The sequence below is a fragment of the Acomys minous genome, assembly GCF_964271855.1.
Source record: "Acomys minous genome assembly, chromosome: 3".
Lineage (NCBI taxonomy): Eukaryota > Metazoa > Chordata > Mammalia > Rodentia > Muridae > Acomys > Acomys minous.
The window spans coordinates 34,132,649-34,157,853 of record NC_140485.1 but is presented as its reverse complement, the minus strand read 5'-3'; the positions used below and the strand labels follow the sequence as shown (position 1 = coordinate 34,157,853).

Below are 25,205 nucleotides of genomic sequence, written 5' to 3'. Positions count from 1 at the left end.
GGAGGAAGGTATGCATATACCTGTACATGCTTTCAGGAACATACACTCTTACTTTGTAAACATATCTTTTGTTCTGTTTTCTGCCATGATCTCTCAGATCCTGACTCCTGCTGACATGCCTGCCATTTCCTGCCATGCTTTTCCTCCATGATGGACTCTTATCAATATGTACTGTTTCTTCCACATGTTGCCTGCTGGCAAATGGGTAGAACTAGAAATGATCATCGTGAGTGAGACAACCAAGACCAAGAGAGACACACTTGGAATATACTCACTTATAAGCAGATGCTAGCCACATAATACAGGATAACCACACTACAATACATAGACCTAAAGAAACTAAAGAACAAGGAGGTCCTTTCATCATAGTGTTTTATTGCAGCAATTGAAAAGTAGTAAATACGGACAACAAGATAATACAAGATAATTATTGGTAGCATATTTTCCCTGTCCATGTAGCATTGAGTTTGTTCTACCTTGAAGTCATTCTGCAGAAAATGGATTTTCTTTTAGGATAAAAAGTTTCTGCTGGGTGGTGGTGGCATACGCCTTTAATCCCAGCACTCAGGAGGCAGAGGCAGGTGGATTTCTGTGAGTTTGAAGCCAGCCTAGTGTCCACAAAGTGAGTCCAGGACAGCCAAGGCTACCCAGAGAAACTCTGTCTCCCTCTCTCTCTCCCTCCCTCTCTCTCTCCCTCCCCCCTCTCTCCCTTTCTCTCTCTCCCTCTCCCCTCTTTCCCTCTCCCTCTCTCTTTTCCTCCCCCCTCTCTCCCTCTCTCTTTCTCTCTCTCCCTCCCCCTCTCTCCCTCTCTCTTTCTCTCTCTTTTCCTCCCCCCTCTCTCCCTCTCTCTCTCTCTCTCCCTCCCCCTCTCTCCCTCTCTCTTTCTCTCTCCCTACCCCCTCTCTCTCCCCTTCCCCCCTCCCTCCCCCTCTCTCTCCCCCCCCTCCTTCCCTCTCTTTCTCTCTCTCTGGGTCACATCTGTGGTTCCACATGTTCATATCTAAGTCACTGACCCTTCTCTAGCACATACCGTGGTTGGGATTCCCTATGGGGTAGGAGAGAACTGTTTAGAAAAATTGGTTACATACCCAAAGCTGCTACTTTGATGATAATGGCCTCAATGTTAGATGCTATCATCTCTCGGAGCAAATCTTCCTGGTTTCTCTGCCAAAGGAAAGCTAAGGGCTGGAGATCAAGCCGTTCACATCTACAAAGTAAAAAGAAAAAACAAAACAAATGACATGATTTTGTTCCATATCAGTGAAAAACTTGATTTTACACATAATGTTTCTTTCGATGATTTTAACATCTAATATGCCCCTCACCCCTTTTTAATGCCTTGTGGGGCCAGAGAAATGCTAACAGGATAAAGGCATTTGACTTGCTGTCTGAGGTCAATTCTGGAAATTCCATAGTGGAAGGAGAGAAACAACTCCCATAAGCTGTCTTTTGAACTCTATTTATATGCCATGGGATGCACTCATCTTCACATCTCACACACATACACACACACACACACACACACACACACACACACACACACACACACAGAGACACAAAGGAAAAAAGGCAAAAGAAAAAATCTAAAACTGCCTTGCACATTTATTTTTTTAAGGACTATGAAAAAACAAGAAATTCAGTCTCCAGGCAGAGGAGAAATATCAACTTTATTAAGGCTTTAAGCTTAGAAATCAATGTTGAAAAGCAATAAAATGCTAATTGATTATTCTCACTTTTAATATTTCCAAAGGTTGGCAAGTAGGGAAAGGTATAGTTATGTGGCCTGAGGTGTGGTGATCTCACACTTTACAAGTTTTTCAGAATCTCCATAAACTAAAAGTCCAGGGGGACAAGAAGTGAAAAGGTCTTAAGTGTTTTGAGACCGTTGGCTGGGTTTTAGAACAACTGGTTTGCTGATAGAGATGTACAGCTGCACTTTGGCCACAACTGAAACTATTTGTTTATGTAAGTTGTTAAGAGTTTCTTGGCTTGTTCAAGGCGGATGGGCACTGAAAAGCTGCTCGTGCTCCAGTGGATGGGCATCTATGGTACCCACGTGTCTACAGAAAGCATTATCCAGACCAGGTGTGCTCCTAAGAAGCTGACAAGGAGGGGCAGGAGGAGCACAGGCAGTCGAGCTAGAGACTTGTTGGGTCCAGAGGAAAGGAGGAATGGGGAAATAGTGGGGCGATGGTAATATTTAGTTGCATACACATATGAATTTGTCAAAGAAAAATTAAAAACACAAATATGGCTTTTGTGAATTGGGTTGGCATATATATTTAGCTCTACAGAGCATGCATAGCACATTTGTTTATGGTTTGGGTAAATTATTTATTATAATTAACAATGCCTTTTATTTTTGAAGTAATTTGGGATTATAATTCTAGTTTTGCATGTTCTGAGCACACACTCTGACACTAGGCCTAGTCCTCAATCCTAATTTTTAAATTACTTATGTTTTTAAAATATTAGATAAACTGATATTCTCTTACACATTTTCTACTCGGACACGCTGGTAATCAGAAAGTATAGCACCTACTGATACTCCCTCTATTTCTTCTTTTTCCTGAAAAGAAAAGAAAAACATATAACTAAAAACAGGCATGTGGTTTTTTTTCAAACCCTGAAAATTACACATGAGCGGCATATCATCTTAGATGCCACCTTAGAACCAAAGTAATGGTCCACAAATAGACATTTAGAAAAATTATGTACATACACTTTAATCATCTCCCCAGTGGCAAGAAGAGTAATTACCTCTTTACTTAAAAATTAACTAGAGACCTACTTTTATAAAGAAAGAAAATACTTAGAAGCAGGTCCAAAATGTATTTTTTATAATTATGTATTTTATGACATTTAAATTCAATAGGGACTTTTAAGAAAATTGTTCCAAGGACAATATTTTCCTAGCTGAACAATTCATAAATTTGCACAACCAACATATATGTCATACATGGCTTTTCTTCTAAATTTTGGAAAAAAGATGAGCAGCATAGAGACATACAGAATGCAGAAAAGGTCCTAACACTGCCTTGTATACCAGATAAAGAATTCTAACAGAGAGAAAGAATGGATTCACTCAGTACAGTCATGTGAGAGCTTGTGAGCCCATGGATTAAGGACTTTGTCCAATACATTCATAAATGAACTGAAGGAGAATGTGAATTTACATATGATCTTGTTTGCAGGTGGCCCAAAGCGAGGCTGGACCAAAAAGACAATGATCAATATAGCATAAAGACAACTTAGGAATTTAAAAGAACAGGTCTAAAATATGTAAAGAAGTAGAATATACTCCAACAATAGAGGAAAAATACACATGACAGAAATGAAGGGAGTGGTCAGAGATAATTACTAATAATATTCTGAGTAGAAAATTTCTGAATACATATAAGAGAAAATCCATCTGGGCATAAGATGGACCAAAGAAATCACATCAGAGAGATGTCTTCATTGGTAATACATTGGTTTTATCAAGCATTGCAACTCGACAATAGAAGTAATAAGCACTTTGCAGAAAACAAATCAGACTTCCAGGCAACTGAAATAACACTGACATGCTGAAGTAACTAGAAAGATACAGTAAATAAACAAAGAAATATGCAACAGGAATTGTTATTGTCTTTGGAGATAATGGAAATTTAAAATATACCCACTAAAATAATAGAAAAATATCTTCCAAAACTGCCCTCAAATAAAATGATTATTTCTTTCAGATAACATTTGAGGAGAGGAGCTATTTTCTTTATTTTGCTCTACCAGCACTTTCCAAAACATTTTCTTTTCATAAAAGTCATTGTATTCTTTAGAAAAATCAAGGCATTTTGTTCCTCATTAATAAATCATATGGTAGTAAAGGTACCAAATAACAGTTTAGTTCTTTTTCTGTCATATATCTCTGAAGTTCAAACCTAATAAACTATGAAATGGAACATACAACCATACATACATACATACATATGTGTGTGTAAATCTATTTATCATATTTATATGCATATATATCTATTGCTCTGTTAATTATGGAAACAAAGACAAAGTATAGGCGTAAGCAAGAGAGAACACCTTCAATAGCAGAAAAAAAAGGCCTAAGAACTGGCAAATAATATTACATGAAATTAAAAGGCTTTGTATAGAAACGGAAACTACCAGCAGTGAACAGCAGCATACAAAACCAGACACACACTCTGCCAGCTATTTTCCAGACAAGGAAGTAGTATCTATAGAATATACTAAGAACTGCAAAAATCATGTATAGACAGATCTTATAACAATGAATGTGCTAACAGGTTAAACAGTTATCAAATGAAACAGCAATAAACATGGCCAAAACATATTTTAAAATGTGTTAAATATCCCTAGTGATCAAGAAATGTAAATTAAAACTAGTTTTCCTTCTTCACATTATTGTCATTGGCACCAAAGAGAGTCAACTTGGGAAGAAGGACCCTCAGCTGAGGCGCTGCCATTCTCAGATGGGCACGCTGTCGGCATTTTCTTGATTGCTAATTAATGTGGGAAGGCAACAGCCCATAGGACGTAATATCCCTTGGCATGTTGTCCTGAGCTGTGTAAGAAAGCTGGTTAAACAAGATGCAGGAAGCAACACTCCTCCATGGACTCTGCTCCAGTTTATGTTCTAGGCTCCTGCCTAGGTTACACAGATTCTCTCTATGATGAACTATAAAATATGAAATGAAAGAGCTACTTCTCCTCCCTTAGTCATGGTGACAAAGAGCACACCAGAACCTACTTTGAGAACAACACTTAGGAACACAAATATAGTATGTTTGCTCTCATATGTGGATCCTAGATTTAAAATTTACTTATGTGTGTATACATATACATACGTGTGTGTGTGTGTGTGCACGCATTTTGGGTGCAGGGCTAGAAAGGAAAGGGTAAACAGGCCTTAAGGGAAGGAGAGAGTGTAGTGGAAGTTTCAGTTATGTTATATAAACCTTTTTTCTTTGTTTTGATCCGAAATGTGGGATGTGAAACTGCCTTTAGGCTGATAACAGCCTAGTGAGGAGCACGTGATCTTTGTCAGCTAGAAAACATACTTGTTTGTACTCTGAGAGGGTATAAATAGGATGGGGGGGCATAGGGGGAAGAGAGAGAAAGAGAGGGAGGGAGGTTCCGGGTGCTACTAGAGACGAACACTCTGGAGAAAGCCTTGAGGACACTGCTGCCGATTCATCCTGCTGCTGCTGCTGCTGCTGTTTGCTATTTGGCTGGACTTTCGAGTCTTGATGAGGAGGAGTGGAGTCGCCCCCAAGGAGCTGAGTCTAAAAAGCCTGAAGTCCCCTGTCCCTACTAACCTTCTTTCTCTCCTGGGAAGGAAGGTAGAGGCATTAAGGAACCCCAAATAAAGTCGGTTTAAAAAAATCAAAGCCAACAGGAGGGGAAGAGAGTAATAGAGTACATGAAATCAAAGAGACTATGAAACACTGGGAGAAGGACACCAGGAGTACAACAAGAGTACATAAGGGGAAGGGAGAGAAATATCCGTGAAAACAAAGTACAAAACCATATTTTGAACATCACAATTTTGTACGCATATTGTAAAAAATAATAAAATATTTTGCAATTAATAAAAAAAACCCTACTGCCTAGTACTCATTAATATAGTCCAAAGCACTAGAATTCTCATTCAATATTCACAAAAATCTTAACAAACTTTTTTTCTTAATAACATACATTCCTGGAAATATCTTGTTAATATTGCATTTGATATCTAACTAATTAGCTGCAGAATTATATCAGCAGAATAACCACTTTTCACTAGTAATCACATGTAAATCTCATTAGCTATGCCTAGCTTTCATAATTACTACTGCTCATTAGAATTTCACCTTATTATCTACCCGCTCCAATTCTGAATTAGTCACTGAGCTTCAGTTTCCTCACCTGTAATGTGAGCATCATAATCCCTGCTTTTTAAGTCACTGTGAAAGTTAACATAATTTGCTAAATAAGATACTACCTAGCACTTAGGAAACACTGAATAGAAGTTTCTCTCTTTTGACATTACAATTGCCATCAATGCTACTACTTCAAAGTCACTTGTGCTACTATTTCTGTCTGTCAAGAACAACTCTTCTTCCTCCTCTTCTCCCCACATGCCTCAAAAGTCTTCTTGATTTGACTGAAAGAATCCAGCTTTCTGGGCTTATTGTTCATTGTTCATTGTCATTTCTCAACAGTGTTCTAGAATCCTGCATACCCAACTCTACAGCCTAGTTGTAACAAATTTTTACAACAGAGTCCTTCAAAGTCTAGAAATACTTACAAGTTCTACTGTATCTATATGCATTCTGAGTCTAACTTTAAAGTAGGCAAAAGAGAGCCTTAAAGGATAAAATCTATCAGTGATTCTTATCTGGAGAGAACAGTAACTGGGCTCAGTTTGTAATCCATGACAGCTCTTAACTGAGAATAAAAAGCCAGTAACTCAATAATGAAGACAAAATCATGGGCCTCTCCTCAATCTAAACCGACTGTTGACACTCCCAGCTTTGTGCAGGCAGGTCTGTGCTGACAGCTGGAGCTTCTGTGCGATTATGATTGCATTGCTGTATCATGCTCCCAAGATAGCATTGCTTATGCTCCATCACCTGACTCTCACATTCTTCCTGCCCCCTTCTCCACTGTTGCACTTTTTGCGTTACACATCAAGGATCTCTTCTGACATGAGTTTCTAAGCAGGAACGGGTTACTTCTTATGGAGCAGTCCTCAAAACCAACCAAGGAGCACTTGTTTGTTCCCATAGCGCAGGTTCTGCTGTTACATTGGTGAGCACATCTTGCCTAGCAGTGGTTTAGTGGTGTAGGCCACAGGGTTTTCATCTGGGTATGTCTTGGTTCCTGATAAATGTATCAAGCTTTGTGACCTCACCAGTTAGCACTGGCTCATCCTACTGATCCCAACTGGAGTACCTAAGGTCTTCTGTAATTTTTCCATCTGCTCTTTCACTTGTTACTACATTCTATACTGATCATTTCCTTTTTAAGTCTACCCAAAATTAAACATCACCTAATTACATAATTGCCTCTTACATGTTTGTCTTCAGTTCTTTGAAAAAAAGAATCACTATGGCTTTTGCCCTAGAAAAGTCTACATAAAGAGTAAGTCAGTAAATGACTATAATTTAATAAAGTTGGCCATGAAAAATTACAGTATTTTTATACTTCTACAACCACCTAAAACACAACTAAAAAAGTTATGTAACAAAAATGGCAACAGTAAATATCTTTGTTTTAAGTTAGTGAGGCATATGTTAACAAACCAGTAGGAAAAATGACAAAATTATAACAATATACAATTTTAAGAAAATACATACAAATGATATCAAGATGTCTTAAAAATAAGGAAATACAAATTGAAACTAGACAGGCTTTGTTTTAAAATTTTGAACATTCAAAGCTGACAATGGTATGGCAAGTGTATAACTGCAGATAGAGCACTTATGTTTGTTATAAATACATGCTTTCAAAAGAATAATTTACAATATAATCCAATCTGGTCTCACAAACATTGTGTTTTAAGTTAATATTGAGAAATATAGCCTGTGAAAGTAATTGTACATAAGTTATAAGTGAGAATATTCATTAAATTTATATTGTACATATAATTTGAACAAAAGCTGGAAAATCCTAAAATCCTAAATAACAGGAATAGTTGAATGAATCATAGTATACTATAAAGAGAAAAATCAAAGTAGTCATTAAAAACACATTTTCCAAGGATATAAAGATGTGAAACTATGTATGATATAAAATTAACTGCAGGAAATGCACTTGGAATAAGAAACATGAGTTAAAAAATCTATAGCAAAAAAAATCTATAGCAATAGAAAAAGAAACAAATAGATCATAAGGTAATAATATTTTCCCAATATCAACATTTGACTTAAGCTATTTTATTTCAATGGGTAAACTACTCAGACTATGCCCCCACACACCTTTTATGTTTATATGTCCTGATAACTTAGGAGGTAAAATTATTCACTCGTTTATCACATATCAATTTTAAAAGTCCTAGTGTGCCTTATACTATATTAAGAATGGAGAAACATTAAAAAATATCACAGTGGGTATCCTTGGGAAATTAAATGGTGATAAATCAGGAAGCTATAACTGACTGTGTGACATGTCTGTGCAGAGCCTAATGGACTACAAGCAAGGGCTATCATGATGGAGAGTGATGTCATGAACTACTTAGTTATCAAATTTTGGTTTCTGGAGGCAAAAGCCCATGCATACCATGTTGCCCCTGAACTCCTTCTGATCCTCCATCTCCAAGGTGCTGGGACTACAGGCAGGTATCATCTTATCTAACTTAGGAACTATTTATTTTTTCTCTCTCCAAGTTTTTACCTTCTTATTTATTTGCACACCCACCCCATTCACATACAATATACTTTCATATTACCTCAGGCTTTTCAAGACAGATTTTCTGAATAGTTTTTTGTTTTTATTTTTTAATTTTTATATATACATTTATATCACTACATGTACATACAATAAGCTACCTATAGCAAGAAGAACCATGACACAATCAGTACTTATATAAATGTTACATTCTTAGATTTTGGCTATTAGTATTTGACAGCCTTGAAGAAAACGTCTTTCCTATCTTGGTGCACCTAAAATTCTGAAAGTAAATGAATCTCCATCATATCTTGTCATTATCAACTTAAAACATCTATCTAGATCTAAAAACATCTTAACCCATAAACAACTAAGCTTCATTGTAAAACTGAGCTATCTGGTCTTCAACTCCATCAGAGACTTGAGAAGGAATATGCCGGGTAGAAAACTGTCTCTGTCATCTCCTCATTTGGAACTATTTACATTTAAAGATAGAAAATTATGCTGCAAATACTAAGCATCCAGAATTGTCACCTGCTTTCTGTATCTTTCTAACATACCATCATATACAAAATGCTACATTTTTTTGTCTTTTTCTTTTCTAAATTTGGTTATAAAAGTATAAATAACTTATCTGCTAACAAATCTGAACATATCTAATTGTCAGACTCCATTTGGTAACTGCTGTTAAGCCTTCCATATTAAGCAAATAATAGACTCTTAAATCAGTACTGGTGCTATTGTAAGCGTGGAGAGAAGTGTAAGCATGGGCCTATTCACTCAAGTTTATGACCTAGTCCTCAAGAACTGTTAAGTATCCTTAAAAAGGTGCACGAAGATAGTTCAAGGCTAGAAGTGGATTCTTCTGTGATATGGAAGCTGATGCTGTGTGTCTTTAATTCACACACAAAGCGCTACGCAGAATACAATGATGAAGGCATACGATCATACAACGGTAGTGATAATCTTAAACTGAGAATCTGGGCAAGTTTAAAGGTAGACATCTAGAACCAGGTCTCGGCACTCAGAGGAAGGACAGCAGGCTACCAAGAAGAGACTTGATACCCTATGAGCATATACAGGGGGAAGAGGTCTCCCTCAGTCACAGTCATAGGGGAGGGGAGTAAGGGGAAAATGGGAGGGAGGGAAGAATGGGAGGATACAAAGGATGGGATAACCATTGAGATGAAACAAGAATAAATTAGTTAAAAAAAGAGGAAAAAATTTTTTTCATAAAAAAAAAGAAATCTAGAACCAAGTTAAGATTTTGTTCATTAATATTCACTTGTCTCAATATTGAATATTTGGCTAATGATAGTCATGGCTTAGACACAAGTTGCTCTTTTTTTATAAATCAAAGTGAGGCCTACTTATTCTACAGATGAGAAGATATGTGTGCATTTATCAGCGATATTTTCTTTGAAAAATGCCTGTTGCCAGTATTATTCTATTAATGAGTTCTTGCCTGTTGCGGAAAAAATAATCTGCTGAATTTTAAGTGTTTTTCATCTGAAAGGTGTTCTAACATTTTTAATATGAATCATTCATTAAAGACATACTCTTGCATTACCCTCTAAGTGGCACTATTTGCATTTCTGGTAACATAGCATTATCGAGTAAGAACTCTTATGAATGTCAATGATGTTCTGTGGCCTGGGTAACTAAACTAGATATTAATATGGCTGGGGAAGTGCCATATGCTTTTTCTTTAAATTGCTAATTCTTCCTTTAGTCTAGACAAGTAAAGATATCTACAGAAATATACCATTTAAATGAAATACTTCTAAATGAAACACATAGAACTCCCAAATAAAGTTCACTAAAATATTTCTAAGTTAAAAATTTTATTATTTTTCTTTGCATGATCAATAGCAACATTCTAATGTAGAAACAATCACCATCTGGCATTGTCCCATTAAACTGCACTCAAGACAAAATATTAGGTCACTAATTTTCAGAATTATCATCTCTTTTTGTGAGAGTTCTCAATTAAATATGGTGAAAAGTTATTAAGGCTGAAAATTAAATGACAAAGAAATTGCAGAAGATCAAAATAATTTGTCAGTTACTTTCATCTAAAAGCCAATAGTGCATCATTTTACTTTTGCTTGCCCATCTTACAGTGGGACATCATCTCGGCACGAACTCTCTGTACACTATCTGTACGCCTGAACTGTAGGTGGTTCCCAGGCATGCTGGTTGACAGGATAAGGTAGTTTACTGTTAATGATTTAAGGACCACTAATGCTAACTTCCACGGTGGCTGTAGTAAAATACATTCCTGTTAAATGGGTAGAAGGAGTCCTTTTTCTGTACAGTCTCACGAACAGTTTTTTCTTCCTTAATGATAGTTATTCTGACTAAGGTAAGATTGAAGCATTTTGAGCATTACTTTGAAGATGCTGAAGCTTCCTTGAAGTAATGCTGTCATGGCCGAATGCCCTTAGTGATAAGCACAGTACTTGCAGATTGTGTGTTGATAAATTCAAGGTGAGTTAATGAACACTGGAAAATGTGGAATTTGATTTTATCATCTTCATAGTTTTCTTTTTATTGAAATACATTTTTCTTCATATAATATATCAGGATTATACTTCCCCCTCTTTCTATCCCCTCAGATCCTCCCATCTCCCTTCATATCTGGATCTATTCCATTTCTACATAATTCCTACCGGAACTCTAATGCAACTTTTCACAAAAAAAGGAAAAAAAAAACACCCTGAAAATTCATATGAAAATGCCAAGACTCAAGGCAGCCAGTACAACCCTAGGCAATAAAACTCTAATGGATGTGTTACTATTCTTGACTTAGAGTTAGTTATACTACAGAACCACAGTAATAAAAATAGCATGGAATGGTACAAAAACAGTGTCATTGATCAACTGAGGATCCAGGTAAAAGCCCATGTTCCTCCAGCCACCAGATTTTAACAAAGAGGCCTGATATACACAGTGAAGAAAAGACAACATATTCAACAAATGGTGCTGGACAAAGTGGGTAGCCATATGTAGAATTAGGCACAGGGCTGGCACAGGTCTAAGCCACATGGAGTCCTACTGCTGAGAGGATAGGCGAAATTGTTTGGAAAGGAATAGAAGATGTAGTGTTGTTGGAGAAGTTGTTACTTGGATCAACTTGGTGTTTCAAAAGCCCAAGCCATTTCTAGTTAGCTTTCCCTTCTGCCTCAGTTTGCAGATCAGACGTAAGATCTGAGGTACTGTTACAGCACTATGGCTGCCTGCTGCTGCATGCTCCCTTCCGAGACAATCATGGAGTTGCACTTTGAAACTATAAACCCCAAATTTATCTAATTCTGCTTATAGTTTGTCTTGATCATAGTGTCTCATCACAGCAGGGAAAAAGTAACTAAGACAATAGGACAGAGAATTAAATATAGTTCTCAAAAGAAGAAATTCAGTGGCTGAGAAATATTTTAGAAATATAGGTGGGGAGGAGCTGGGGGGAGTAGACAAAGGGGAACTTTTATATTATAAAAAATAAGATGCCAGGAAACAGATATTAGATGAAAAATTTTATTAAATGAGCATGGAGAGAGAAGGAAAGGGGGCAGGGATACCCCAGAAAGACACAGAGGAAGAGAAGAGAGAGGTAAGAGATAAGAAGAGGGAAGAGAGGTGGACAGAGAAGAGTGGGGGAGGGGGCAGAAATCCATGAGGAGGGTTTGGTCTTTTATAATCTTGGGCGGGGCCATGCCCAGTGGGAGGTAGGTAATAACATCACATGTAGGCAGACTGGGGCAGAATCCTAACAGGAAGCATAATCAGAATATATTATGTGAGAAAAGAATTTATTTTTAATAAGACATGAATGAGATTTAAATAAAGGTAAAAGTACTTGCCATCAATGAAAAGCAAATTAAAACTACTTTGAAATTTCCTTTTATACAAGTTAGGATGGGTAAGATAAACAAACAGGAAATAAACCAAAAGCAAATGAAAACAGATGTGGGGTGGAGAAAAAAGTAAGCTTATTCATTATTAGTAGAAGTACAAACTGGTGCCACCAATATGAAAATCAGTGTTGAGCCTCCTCAAAAAGCTAGGAGTAGATTTTCCATTTGATTCAGCTGTACCACTCATAAACATATTCCCAAAGGCCTCAATAACTTACCCCAGAGGTACCAGCCCATCCATAATCATTGATGCTCTATTGTAACTGCCAGATTCATCAGCTGATGAATGAACAATCAAAACACACAATGGAATTTTTTTATTCAGTTGTAAAAACAAATAAATTGTAGGAAAATCGATGGAACTGGAATAATCATTCTGAGTGAGATAATTCAGACAAAGACTTTGTGTTCTCTCTCATGTGGATGATAACATTGAGACTTAGCTATGTATGGTTAAGTTGAACTATCTTTAAAAGTCAGGAAACTGGCAAGGGCCATAGGAGGGAGTCTTTCAAAGGAGAGGAGATAAATTGCAGGTAATATAAATGGAGAATTCATAGAAATGGACCATGGAGAATTTGGTGGGGAGGGTCACAGGATTATGCAAAAAGCTACAGTCTTTCATGATATAAATGTGGAAGATTTTGAAAAAAATGATATATCAATAAAATAATAAATATCATCAAATGCTAGCATACCTTCTTGGAAGAAATTTAAAACGGCTACACATGCACACTCGTACACCTTTCAAAAAGGCCTGAGCTCAGATAATGATAGTATCTTCTAATATGACAAGCTTATTCCTTCAGACATCAAGTTCCAAGTAAAATCTCATAGGTATGTGGTTGGCCACACAGCATGTGTTAGGTGTGCTCTGAGTTTGATTCCCTGGCTACATAAAACCAAATGAAAAGAAAGTTTATATCTAGACACATGAATAATAACTACCTGGATATTCATGATTATAGCAAATGATTTGAAAACAACCTCAGTAACAGTTAAATAATAATCGCATATCCATTTAAGGTATTAAGGTACCACCATTACTCTATTAGTGACTTTATAACTATTGCAACTACAACTATACTATGCAACTGTTATAGAGTAATAATATATTATTAAATGGGAATTAAGGAAAAGAACATTTTATACACTGCATATGTTTTTCTTTTATAGATGTGATTAATTGAACCACTTCCAGAATTATATATATGATACCAACATCATTGGCTAGATGTACTGAGAAGAAGTTGAGTAGGTAAGGAAAAGGGTTTGCTTGAACACTATGAAATCTGAACTAGGAGAATGATTGTCTACTCAACAAACAAAATTAGCAACATCAAAGCAGCACATTCCTCTAAATCTTTGTCCTCAGCACACTTGGCAGAAAGCTGATTTCAAAGCAAAGTTAATTCCCACTCTCTACCCCTTTAAAGAAGGAGTTTTAAGGAAAAGATTCTAATTAGTCCTAATCTACATATTATTGTTTCCAGTGTTGTTACAAATTTAGAGGTACTAACGTCCAAAACTGGCAGTGTTGCTATACAACCATATGTGATGGCAACACAGTACAGTAAATGTCGAATGAAGGTCACTTATATTTATTTTTTCTTTTATTTAATAAATCAATTTTAAAAACAAAAGAAGATAAACAAAACTGGGAATAGCCCAACACCAACATTGCAAAAGAGGAGTAAAGTTCCCACAATTCTTCAAGTTCTGACCTGTTACAACCTCCACATGGTGAGGCTCCTTGAGCTAAAACACAGATCTACTTACAATTCTTCATAAGGTCACCCCTCAGTTACTTAGTTTTAGCATCCAGAGAAAAATAAATGTCTCTCAAACTGTATTTGTATACTTTGTAGGTATAAACATTAAATAATATTCAGAATGTTTATTAGTCATCAATACATCAGCACTGACTAATTGATGAGTTCCAGCTCCGTGAGTGTACTGAAAAGTAGAAATGCATGGAACATTTTTATTCAGAACCCCTTTGCTCCTCCTACATATGGAGGCATAAAGATGAGATCTTATGAAGGGAGCAATCAGAAAGCTGCCTCTCGAGTTACCTAAGGCCAACCGCACCTGAAAGGACTTACTTGCCGCACTATTGGGACAGCATACATGACAAAAGCCACATCAGGAAGGAAGGGTTTCTTTTGGCTTACAGTGTGAGGATGCAGCGTATCACGGAGGGAATTGTGTGGCCGGAGTGTGAGGTAACACTGTGTTTGCAGGTGAGCAGCAGAGACCAAGGGGTACAGCTACCCAACTTGATTTCTCCCTTTGCTCCATATGATAGTGAGAGTGGGGCTTCTTACCACAGTCTAATCCAGAAAAGCCCTCATGGCAAGCCCATGATGAATGGGTGAATGTGGATTCTATAAAGTTCACAGTACACATAAACATCACAATGGCCTTGGTTCACCCTCTTTCAGACTGTGCACTGCTGATGTAATAAAAGAAATACCTTCCAACTCCAGTGACCTTGGTTGTAGCTGAACAGTAAATATTTTTAATGAATATTTAAAATATTCAGTTTTAAATGAATTTTAAAGATTTATTTGTTTTATTTATTTATTTTTACTTATTATTTCTGTTTGCATGTATGTTTGTATACCAGTTCTGTGCCTCATGCCCACAGAAGTCAGATGAGGGTGTCAGGTTCCCTGGAGCTGGAGTTAGAGATGGTTGTGAGCTTCTACGTGCATGGTGCTGGGAATCAAACCCAGGACCTCTGCAAGAGCAGCAACTGCTCTTAACCACTGAGCCATCTCTCTAACCCAACAGTAAATAATTTTATGAAGGCATATTCGCTTGCATAGTGACAAGTTTCACAAAAACATTTTCACCTGAGTATACTGGATACATTGATCATATTGATGCCTGTAGTGACAGAATTTTATGAAAATATCTCTTACAGTAAGAGACTTTTTGACAAAACTCACAGCAAGTTAAAAATACATCTCAAGGTCACTTAAAACTACCTTTGAACCTACTACCTTACTGTTTTAAGTTTAATTTGCCTTCAAGATAATACTGTAACAACCAGCTTTACTAAACTAAACCTTAGATTTCCCATGTAATCGCCATTTACAACCTACCTTTAATCATAATTTATATACTATTCCATGTCCCTGAGACAGAGTAGTGTGTGTGTGTGTGTGTGTGTGTGTGTGTGTGTGTGTGTCTGTGTGTGCTGTGTTAATCATTTGCTAAAAAGCAACCAATAGTTTCAAAGAAAGATTATACAACAAACATTCCCTCATCAGTGTTAGTAGCAGTATTTAGATGGAGTTTGAGAGTGTGCTTACTATTTTTAGTCAGTTTGGGTCAGAAAAGTGATTTCTTCCTTTGTAAAATGCTGGTAAAGATTTCTGTAAAGAATTCCTCACCGTTTCCCCCATGACATGCTTTCTCTACATTTCAATAAAAACAGAGCAGAGCCCTTTGATTTGCAACAGGGGCAGATTACAAATAGGCCAGCAGTACAAAGTAGAGAGATGGAAGATACAGGAAAAAGTAGAGACATAAACTTTGGGTGCACTTTTGGTCAAATTAGTGCTAGGGAACCTCTTCATTTTAATCCTTAATGTGAAATCAATATATTTTAGTGTTTCCTTGGGTTACTTTTCTTTTTCAAATTGAAAAAAATATATTCATATAAAGTCTTCACAAGGAGACCAAGAATAAGATACATGCTCTATTACTCATCTCAAGACCTCATTATTATTTTTTTAAAAATCTGTTTCTATTTTTTGAGACTGGAATACAGTTGTATCAGTAGTGTGCTACACAATGCATACTGCACACTCACCTCCTTGCCACCCTCTTCCATTAGCACTTCCCTCCCCAGTTTCACATGTAGCTCATTTTGTGTGGGTAGTATTCCTTGTGTGTACAGCATATAAATAGATAATAAAATAATATATATTTAAAATATATTGTATTTTATAATATTTTATATTATTATATAAAATTTAAGATCCATTAATGGGATAAACTTTATGGTATTGTATGAAATGAACACAAAACAATTTAGTTCTTCCTTTGATAGGACAAGCTGCAGTTATAGCCAAGAGATCAAGAGACTTGCTAAAGTAGGTTTATATGCTTGCTTGAACATCATGTATCAGCCATAAGGCAGATACAGAAATATGTCCAGGGGTCAAATGGTTTTGGAAGCTGTCTTGGTTACTTTTCTATTGCCATGACAAAAAATCATTTCAAAGGCAGTATATAGAAGAAAAGAGTTTATTGAAGCTTCCATCTCCAGAGGCTTAGAGTCTGTGGCCATCATGCTGGGAATTTCAGCAGGAGGCAGGCAGACATTGTGCTGGAGCAGTTAATGAGAACTTACATCCTCACCCACAAGCAGGAGGCAGAGAAAGACAGAAAGGGGGAAAGGGGGACTGGAAATGGCTAGGGCTTTTGAAACCTCAAAGCCCACCCATACTGACACACATTCTCCAACACAGACACAACTCCCAATGCTTCCCAAACCGTTCCACCAACTGGGGGCCAAGCATTAAAATATATAAGTTTATGTGGGTCCCTTTCATTCAAACCACCACAGAGTCTGTATATACCATGTCTTGAAAATTATTTTCCCCAACTTATTGCTAAATTTTCCCAACTTTTTTCCAGACCAACCATTGGCTAAAATGACCAGGCAACCAGCTCATGCTAATTAAAGAGAATTCAATACATATTAAGCTGAATTATAAAGTTTATGGGTATAAGCTCTTAATATTTTGTTGTCAATTAGAGAAAACCAGACTTCTGTAGAAATTACTAGAGAAAAGGAATTCTGGTGCTGCATTAAAGGACTTTGTATACTGCTAGTTACATTGAAAATTTTAATATTATTACTTTCTGGACTTGAATTATTAGATGGATCAAAAATTAATGTAGAAACGAGTAGATGAAAAGAATAAGAAGGCGAGCAAGTGAGGTTTAAAACGGCAGTGCAAAAGTACTTGAAAATATCAACAAAGAATTCAACAGGAGGCTGAGAAATGGCTCACTTAAAATGCTTGCCCTGAGAGTGTGAAGACTTCAGGGCTCATGCGTAGAACACAAGGCAAAGGTCAGCTGTGCTAGTCTACACTGGTGGTCCCTGATGGTGAAATGGGCAGCAAGGACACTTAGATTCCTGGAACTCTTTCTGCAGGAAGCCGAGCCTACTCTTCGAGGTTTCAGGTCGGTAAGATACCCTGTCTCAAACAAAATTGGGAGGCCCCTGAGGAATAACATCAAGGGGTTGTCCTAAGACTTCCACATGTATGTAAATATATATACACATGTGGACTCACACACAAGTGCAAACAGATAGACACAAACAAAATTAAATTCGGACTAAAATAAAAAGGCAATATAAGCCACAGTTTATAGTCTCAAGTATCCAGATTATAATACATGAATCTATCTCTAATAATAAAGAGTAGTAAAAGTAAACAAATATTTCTGTGAGTGGTTACAAACTATATAGAACGAAAGGATTTTGTATAGGTTAAAACTTACTAATTTTTAATGAATTGCTTTAAAATATACAGGTAATTCAAATTATGAAATCTTTATTAAAACTATAATGTAATAAATTGTCTTGACTGATCTAGGTTCCCCAATAGAAACAGAATCTTTGCTACACACACTGTTTTGATAAGGATAAGCAGCCATGGGACGTTCGCCACTAGGACTAACTTTAACAGATCTCAGCGCCCTCAGTGGAAAATAGGGGGTTTTAGGTTCTTTCACTATCTATTACTCTAATGTCAAATATTTCTTTCCATGGCATCTGCTAAACTTTTCAGTTCTAAGAATGAGTACAACATGATGTTTTCAATAAATAAAATAAGAGAAATGTTTTTAATGATTTATGATAAAAGGAATTTAGCAAGTGGCATAATACTTATTATATCCATGATAAGACTTCTCAATTATGGGTTTTATGTTACACAAAGCAAAAATGATTATATTATTTTAGATTTTATTATGCCCTATGCATATCATTAATGAAAGTAGGGGAAAACCCTGGAGGCTTACTGCTAGATTAAAATGTACAATTACATATAACCATACATCAAAGTAAGCATTTATTGTTTGAATTATATAAAACTTGAAAAGCATCCCTTTTTAGATTATTTGTTACTGTTTTGTTAAGAAATCTTTGAGGGAGATAGGTTTTTTTCTTAAATATTAATTTGGATATTATTCTTTGTTATATAGCATGTGGTTTTCAAGTAGAAAATGAATTATGTTGCAGTGTTAAGAGCCATATAAAAAGCACAAGCACTGCAAAGGCCCACAGCCTCAGTGTACTCCATCAGGCGGGCATATTCATTCATTAGAGTGCTGCCATTATCCTCACCAAGGGAGTGACGCATTGGCTCCTGGTCCATGTATGACTGTTACAGGTCAGAACAGTGTAATATTTTACAAAACTACAGTACATAGTGATTTCATTCATTTGGAAATTTCATTTCCTTGTCACAGCCTAACATGAATTCTCCTAAAGACTTGTAGTGTTTCATTTTCTATCTCTAAAAATATTTTATCTGTCCAACTATCCAGCTGTTTAAATTGGTGTGACTACATAGGCTTTCTTCAATTTCACATTCTCACTTCTTATCCAGCAATCTTAGGATTCAGCAAAAAAGAAAATTAGCGATAATGCTTTCAATTTAATTAGTATATTACATACACTGTAATTATTAGCGGGAAATGTTATATTAATGAATGTAAAAGTTAGCAGTAAATTACCTTGTAGCCATTATCAATTTCCCAAGCTACTGCTCCATAAGATAACCCTCTCCCTATGGTCCTTCCGGTAATTTCTCTTTGCCTGATAAACATGATGATTAAATAGCACACAGAGTAAACCTTTGATACTTTTTAAATTAAATCCATGGCCAGCCTAAGGGCTGTGTCTGATTTCAACTAAATGTGTCAGTTAATCAGATAAAAAATTATCAGTAACTCAAAGAAACAGCAGCCTTAGGCTTCATCAGTGCCAGGGAAGGCTGAACAAAGTAAGACATTCAGACAATATCACATTATGTGCAAAGGTTACTGATAAGCCTAGAAGTAGACCGGGCTGCCTACCAATGAAGCAATGTCTGAAAAGAACGTTATGTTCAACATCTAAATTACCTTTTATATCTTTGAGAATATGTATAATGTAGAGGTAGACTAAGATTATTTTATGCATATACATATAAACATGTACAAAGCACATATACGTGAATGATTCAATATTTAAAAAGTTAAAAGTATGGAATTGATTTAGAAAGAAGGATCTAAAAGGGCCTTCGAAGTGGCATTTCCCTGTAAAAGAACTTCAGACCAATGCTTCTTTCACTAAGCTGACTCAACACTTACACAATGAAGGCCAATGCGTTGTGGCTTGTTGAGGTAAGGTACATAGGAACTCAAGGTCATGCCTCTGCACAGCTTGTGTAGTACCTCAAATGAACCATACATATTCTCATCAGTTTTCTTTCAAATCTGGGATAGACAATAACTACAGCAAAAACTCTAAGCTAATTAAGATTGTTTTAATCTATAACAATGAACAATGAATCATTTGCAGTATTACCAGATAAAACAATGTACATTATCCAAGTTTCCACTGTTTTAATAGGAATGTTGAAAAGGCCCTACTCTAATTCCAGATTTTGAAAAACACTTAAACTTTCAGAGAATATTACAATTTTCAGAGCATTCTGAGATTCCTAATTAAGATTGCTTTAGCTATAAAAGACAGTTATTTTATAAACTGATATATCAGTTTCCACGGCAAGAACTAACTAAATCTGAAAAGAATAGGAAATTATCTTTGAAAGACATAATGGGCAGAAGCTATGAACAATCCATTTATAAAGCAGAACAGAAATTCTAAGGCCTCTGACAAAGAAAGTTTCAAATTAATACACCGCCATCTTTATTCTGGTCTTCTATTATGATCAGATAACATTTCAGCTGTGACAAGAGTCTCATTCCTCATCCCAAGTGCAGCTTGCATTAAGTAGACCAACAACAGGCGAATCCTGCACATTTGATTACATACAAGCATGCTCCTAAACACCAAGTATTCACAGGAACTCGGGATGCTCACCTCTTTCACATTACTTCCCATGAGTGAGTACGGATGACTGCTTCTTAATGCTTTGACTCTCCCCACGCTGGCAGCATTGACAGACCCACTGAGGTCACTTTTTAGGCAAGAGGTCTTGGAGATGCAGAGAAAGTAATGGTCCTTTCTTAACTGTTCTGAGCAGTATTCTCTTTAGGAAATGCTTTGGAAAATGGTGATCTATTAAGGACTAACCTTGATTAAAGCTACGTTATACTTCGCTAAGACTTCTACGAATCTGAGTTCATTAAACAGTAACTTTAAAAACTGTTCGGGGGTTATGGGATGAAAATCAAGCTGGCCAAGAAACAGTAGCTTCAGGCTGCTACTAGCAAATGCTACAGCTTTCCAGCCTCTTACAACACAGGTTTCAATGACTAGCCTCCCTCATCGAAACAGTCATAAGGCTGTCATTCACAAAGCACAGTCTTTCAGCTATGCTTATGTTAACAGACTGTCCAAATAAAAAGCACAGTGATTTGTCAGTCTTACAAATTATGACCAGAAGAAACATTTTAAACTTCCCTTTAAAAAGTTAACTACTATAATAATAATATTAAGTCTATCCTTTCAAATTAGGCAAGGGACAGAAGAAATGTCTTGGTGGGTTAGGACACTTCCTGCTTTATGGCAGAATGGAGGTCAGTTCATATCAGGAGGTTTAGAAATTTCAGTTTCAGGGATTTCCATATATGTGTGAGCGCGCGCACGCGTGCACACACGCGCGCGCGCACACACACACACACACACACACACACACACACACACACTTAAAAATTAGGCCAAAGAAAAATGAGGTCCTTTGTTTAAATAATATACTTATTACTGGATTTTATACACTATGTCTTCCCAAATGTATCTCCCCAGACAACTGGTATTAACTGAAAGGTGTTAGGGAGCAATCAGGACGGGAGTGGCTATGAAAGCCGGCAGTTTGCTGGACTTCTCTGATATTCTTTTTCAGTCTAAGGCCCTCCACTGTGTCACACAGGATGAAAGGGCTTGACAGTCAGTGCCCCATTCTCCAAAGCTGGGAGAAACAATCTCATTTCTTTATAATTTACCAAGTCTCAAGTTCTCTGCCATGAAATAAAAAACAGATTAAGGCAATAGAGTAAATGTTACTTTTTGTTGTGAGAACTGAAATGATAAAATTTAAAATGGCAAATAATAATTGAAATAAATCAGTATTGAACTTTGATTAAAAGTGAACATTAAAAAGAAAATAAAAATTTAAATGTACATGTGCATGCAGCTGAGGAACTGGGGTTCATAAGGAAAAGTTAACTCTGGAAATTTTTAGTTTTATCCCTAGACTGTATTCAAAATACCAGGTTTATAGCCACATTAGGAAAAATAATGTCCCACTTAAATTAGATGATTATCTGAAAACATTTAGACAATTCTGGTTTCTTTCCTTTTAAAACATAGCATTTACAGAGCTTGTTATAGAAAATTCTTTAAGGAAATTCTACATCAAAAGGACTCTCAGAGATTAAAGGATGATTTATATTTGAAAGTCATTTGAAGGTTGGTGAGGATGTTTGTATGTGTATTTTCTGGGTTCAATCCATGGCACCACAAAAACAAAATACAATAAAATAAAGCATTCACTCAAGCCATACGTAAATACACAGAAATAAATAAATTGAGGTTGTCAAATGCAATGCTTCCCAAGAGCTAATAAACTTACATTGTTCTGAAGTAAAGAACTGCCATGAAGACCCATAGTAACTCCTGCTTTGCATTATGTTACACCAGCTACATACACAATAATTACGTTTGGAGATTTTAAATAGGAAGCCATTGAAATCTATAATTTAATGTTTAATCTATTAGCTTGATGTTTTAAAAAGCACTCTAATATTAACACAAAGGAAAATATATACAGCTTAGAAAATTAGCTATAAATCATAATTCATAAAAAACAAAGGGAAACCTAACAAATTACATTTCATCTGAAGTTTTAAAAATGTGTTTCTACAAAACATTGATAAAAAATGAAAAGCTAATCGATGGACTGAGAATGACAGGCTATTTCTGATAGAAAGCTTTCTACACAGATGGCCCCATCTTGCTATTTGCCTCAGCATTGCTGATTGTATGGTGGTCCATAAGCAATCTAAACTCACTAGAAAGCATCACTAGAGGTTTGTCTCTTCCCAGGGGAGAGAAGCAAAGGGAGGACTCTCTCCTGATCTCAGGGAGGCTCAGGTCCCTGTCCGTCACATGGCCACAAGGGGAACAACTAACAGTCTACAGAGCTCTGTGCTCGATTAGATCCTATAAACACATTCCTTTCAGAATACTTTCAATTCAATTGGTTTATCTGGTTGTAACCCCATCATAAGGCAAGAAATACCTAAATAAAAAACTTTTTGAATGTAATATAATAATACTAGAGATTCAAAATTGAGCAAACTTTTCAACAGATATTCCACCAAAGAACAGGATGGGTAATATCTACATGAAAATATACTCAGACATTTTAGCAAACTGAAACTACAAACCAAGTCTATTTTAACTTTCAAGGAAATTAACATTACACTTTGCTGATTGGGAAAGTACATCTGTCGTCCACTGAAGCTTAGGAATTTACAATGGTGGATGGTGGAGAGATAGCTTAGTGGTTAAGAGCACTTGATACTCATGCAGAAGACCCAAGTGCAATTTCCAGCACCCAACTCTATCTTCAGTTCCAGGGGATACAGTGCCCTCTTCTGATCTCCTTTGGGGCCAGGCATGCATAAGGTGCACAACATTCATGTAAGGCAAAACACTTATACATATAAAATAAACATAAACTTTCTTTCTTTTTCTTTCTTTGTCTATTTTTCTTCCTTCCCCTTTTCACCCCCTTCCCTCCCTCTTTCTTCACTTTACATCCTACTTGTAGCCCCCCCTCCTCCCCTCCCACCCTCCTTCACCACCTCCCCTATTGCTCAGAAAAGGGGAGTCCCCATATCCACATACCGCAGCTCATCAAGTCACATCAAGACTGCCCTGTGGCCTAGCAAGGCAGTCTTGTCAGAGGTGCCCCACACAGATGTAGCTGATGAGCATCTATCTCAGGCTTCATGAGGGTCCTCTAGTAGGGGAACAGGGGCTGTCTCTGACATGGACTCTGTTGCCAGCTCTTTGATAACTTCCCCCTGGTGGGACTGTTGTCTTCCTAGCCACAGGGGAAAAGGACATGCTATGTGACTTGATGAGCTGGGGTGGGTGGAAGGGGGGGCTCCCCTTTTCTGAGGATGTGGGAGGAGGAGGGTGGGTAGGACTGAAAGGAGAGGAGGGATGGGGTTATGACCAGGATGTAAAGGGAATAAACAAATAAAGAAAAGAATTTTAGTTTTTTATTTTTGAGATTATAATACAGTTGTATCAGGACAAGATCCGCTTTTAACCTCAGATAACTGTGGGTAGAATTCAATCCCTTATGGGCTGCTTAAAGGGGAGTGACACATTCTATGTGGCCATAGCTACAGAACTGTATCTTCTCAGATCTTCAGACTTATGAGATCAGTTTACTGGAGTGCTGATTTCTACTAAGACTCCCTGTCTTGCTTATAGATGATTGTCTTCATCCTTCCTTTCTCTTGTCTGTTGCTATTTAATTCTTAAAACACTCCTTTATGCTAGAATTTACAATTTTATCAGTCATAAAGGTGCACAAACTAGAGCATACAGAAGTTAAATAGCTTGCTTAAAGTCAACACCTACTAAGTACCAGCGTCAATAAAGTCCCATGGGGGGTAGAAAGAGATGATGGAAAGCCCATTGAAAACATAGTAAGTCTTTAAAATTTAGAATTCTTGGTAAAGGTAATTGGATTTCTTTATTGATGTCACATTATCTTATTAGTGTTTAAACTATTACTGCAACATTTTTATTCAGAATAAAGTAGTATGCCACATTAATGAGCTGTCTTACTTCTCTTTGACAGGATAGGAAAACCACAATGACCAGCTGACTCCTGCTAATAAATCATTATGGATTACCTGTGGACACCAGCCATCTTAAACAACAAATCTAACTTTCTTATCTATGCATATCACTGAGCTAACCAGCTCTTCTTTTCAATTACCATTTGTTCTTCCACCTAATTGTATGCCTTCACCATTCTCTGACCAGGATATAAAGTCAAGTGTCAATTTCCATGTTTCACTCCCACTGGGTTAATGCAGAATGTTTAGACATAATATACTGAGTCCATGAAGTACTACAGTATGCACTGTCTCACCTGATCTGCTCACAGTGAGCTGTGGTTACCCAGGCTCTTGCTGCACCATTATTATATCTGCATGGTGGGAAATACGAGTAGGGGACTTTGAAGCCTACACTGAGACTTCTGTTCCACAGTTCAGGGCTCTTATATTGTAGCCATTAATATCTTCCTTGAAATGACTTATAACTTTATACAACACTGAGAATTACTATTGAGCTTGATCAATAAGGCATCAGTTTCTTTTTTTAAAGAATGAATTGTTCATTCTGTAAAACAAAGTTCTGTAATAAAGGATATAAAAGTGATAGGGAAAGGTAATTACAATCAGGAAAATGGAACTAAGCTAGTTTGGGACCATAACACTACAATTCTAAAATAGAGAGTTTATATGTTTATAAACTCAATGCTACACCCCACCATATGTATTTATGGCAAACTCTTGGAACTTAGAACCTTAGGAAAGGACTATAGTGAATGCATATTGAGTTTTCCATTTATCATCTTCTCCCCACAACAAATAGCTATTATTCATTCATTAACCATAAATATT

General features: G+C 36.6%; 1 protein-coding gene across 1 annotated transcript in view; it reads right to left on the bottom strand.

Annotated features, from left to right (window-relative positions):
* The window catches only part of DPH6 (diphthamine biosynthesis 6), a 119,878-nt gene that overhangs the window by 35,028 nt on the left and 59,645 nt on the right, over positions 1 to 25,205 (bottom strand). Inside the window, exons 4-5 of the mRNA XM_084777899.1 lie at positions 2,496 to 2,569; positions 1,089 to 1,207 (exon numbers count right to left, since the gene is read on the bottom strand). Coding sequence (XP_084634025.1) covers positions 1,089 to 1,207; positions 2,496 to 2,569 — 193 coding nt within the window. The remainder of the gene's footprint in view (positions 1 to 1,088; positions 1,208 to 2,495; positions 2,570 to 25,205) is intronic.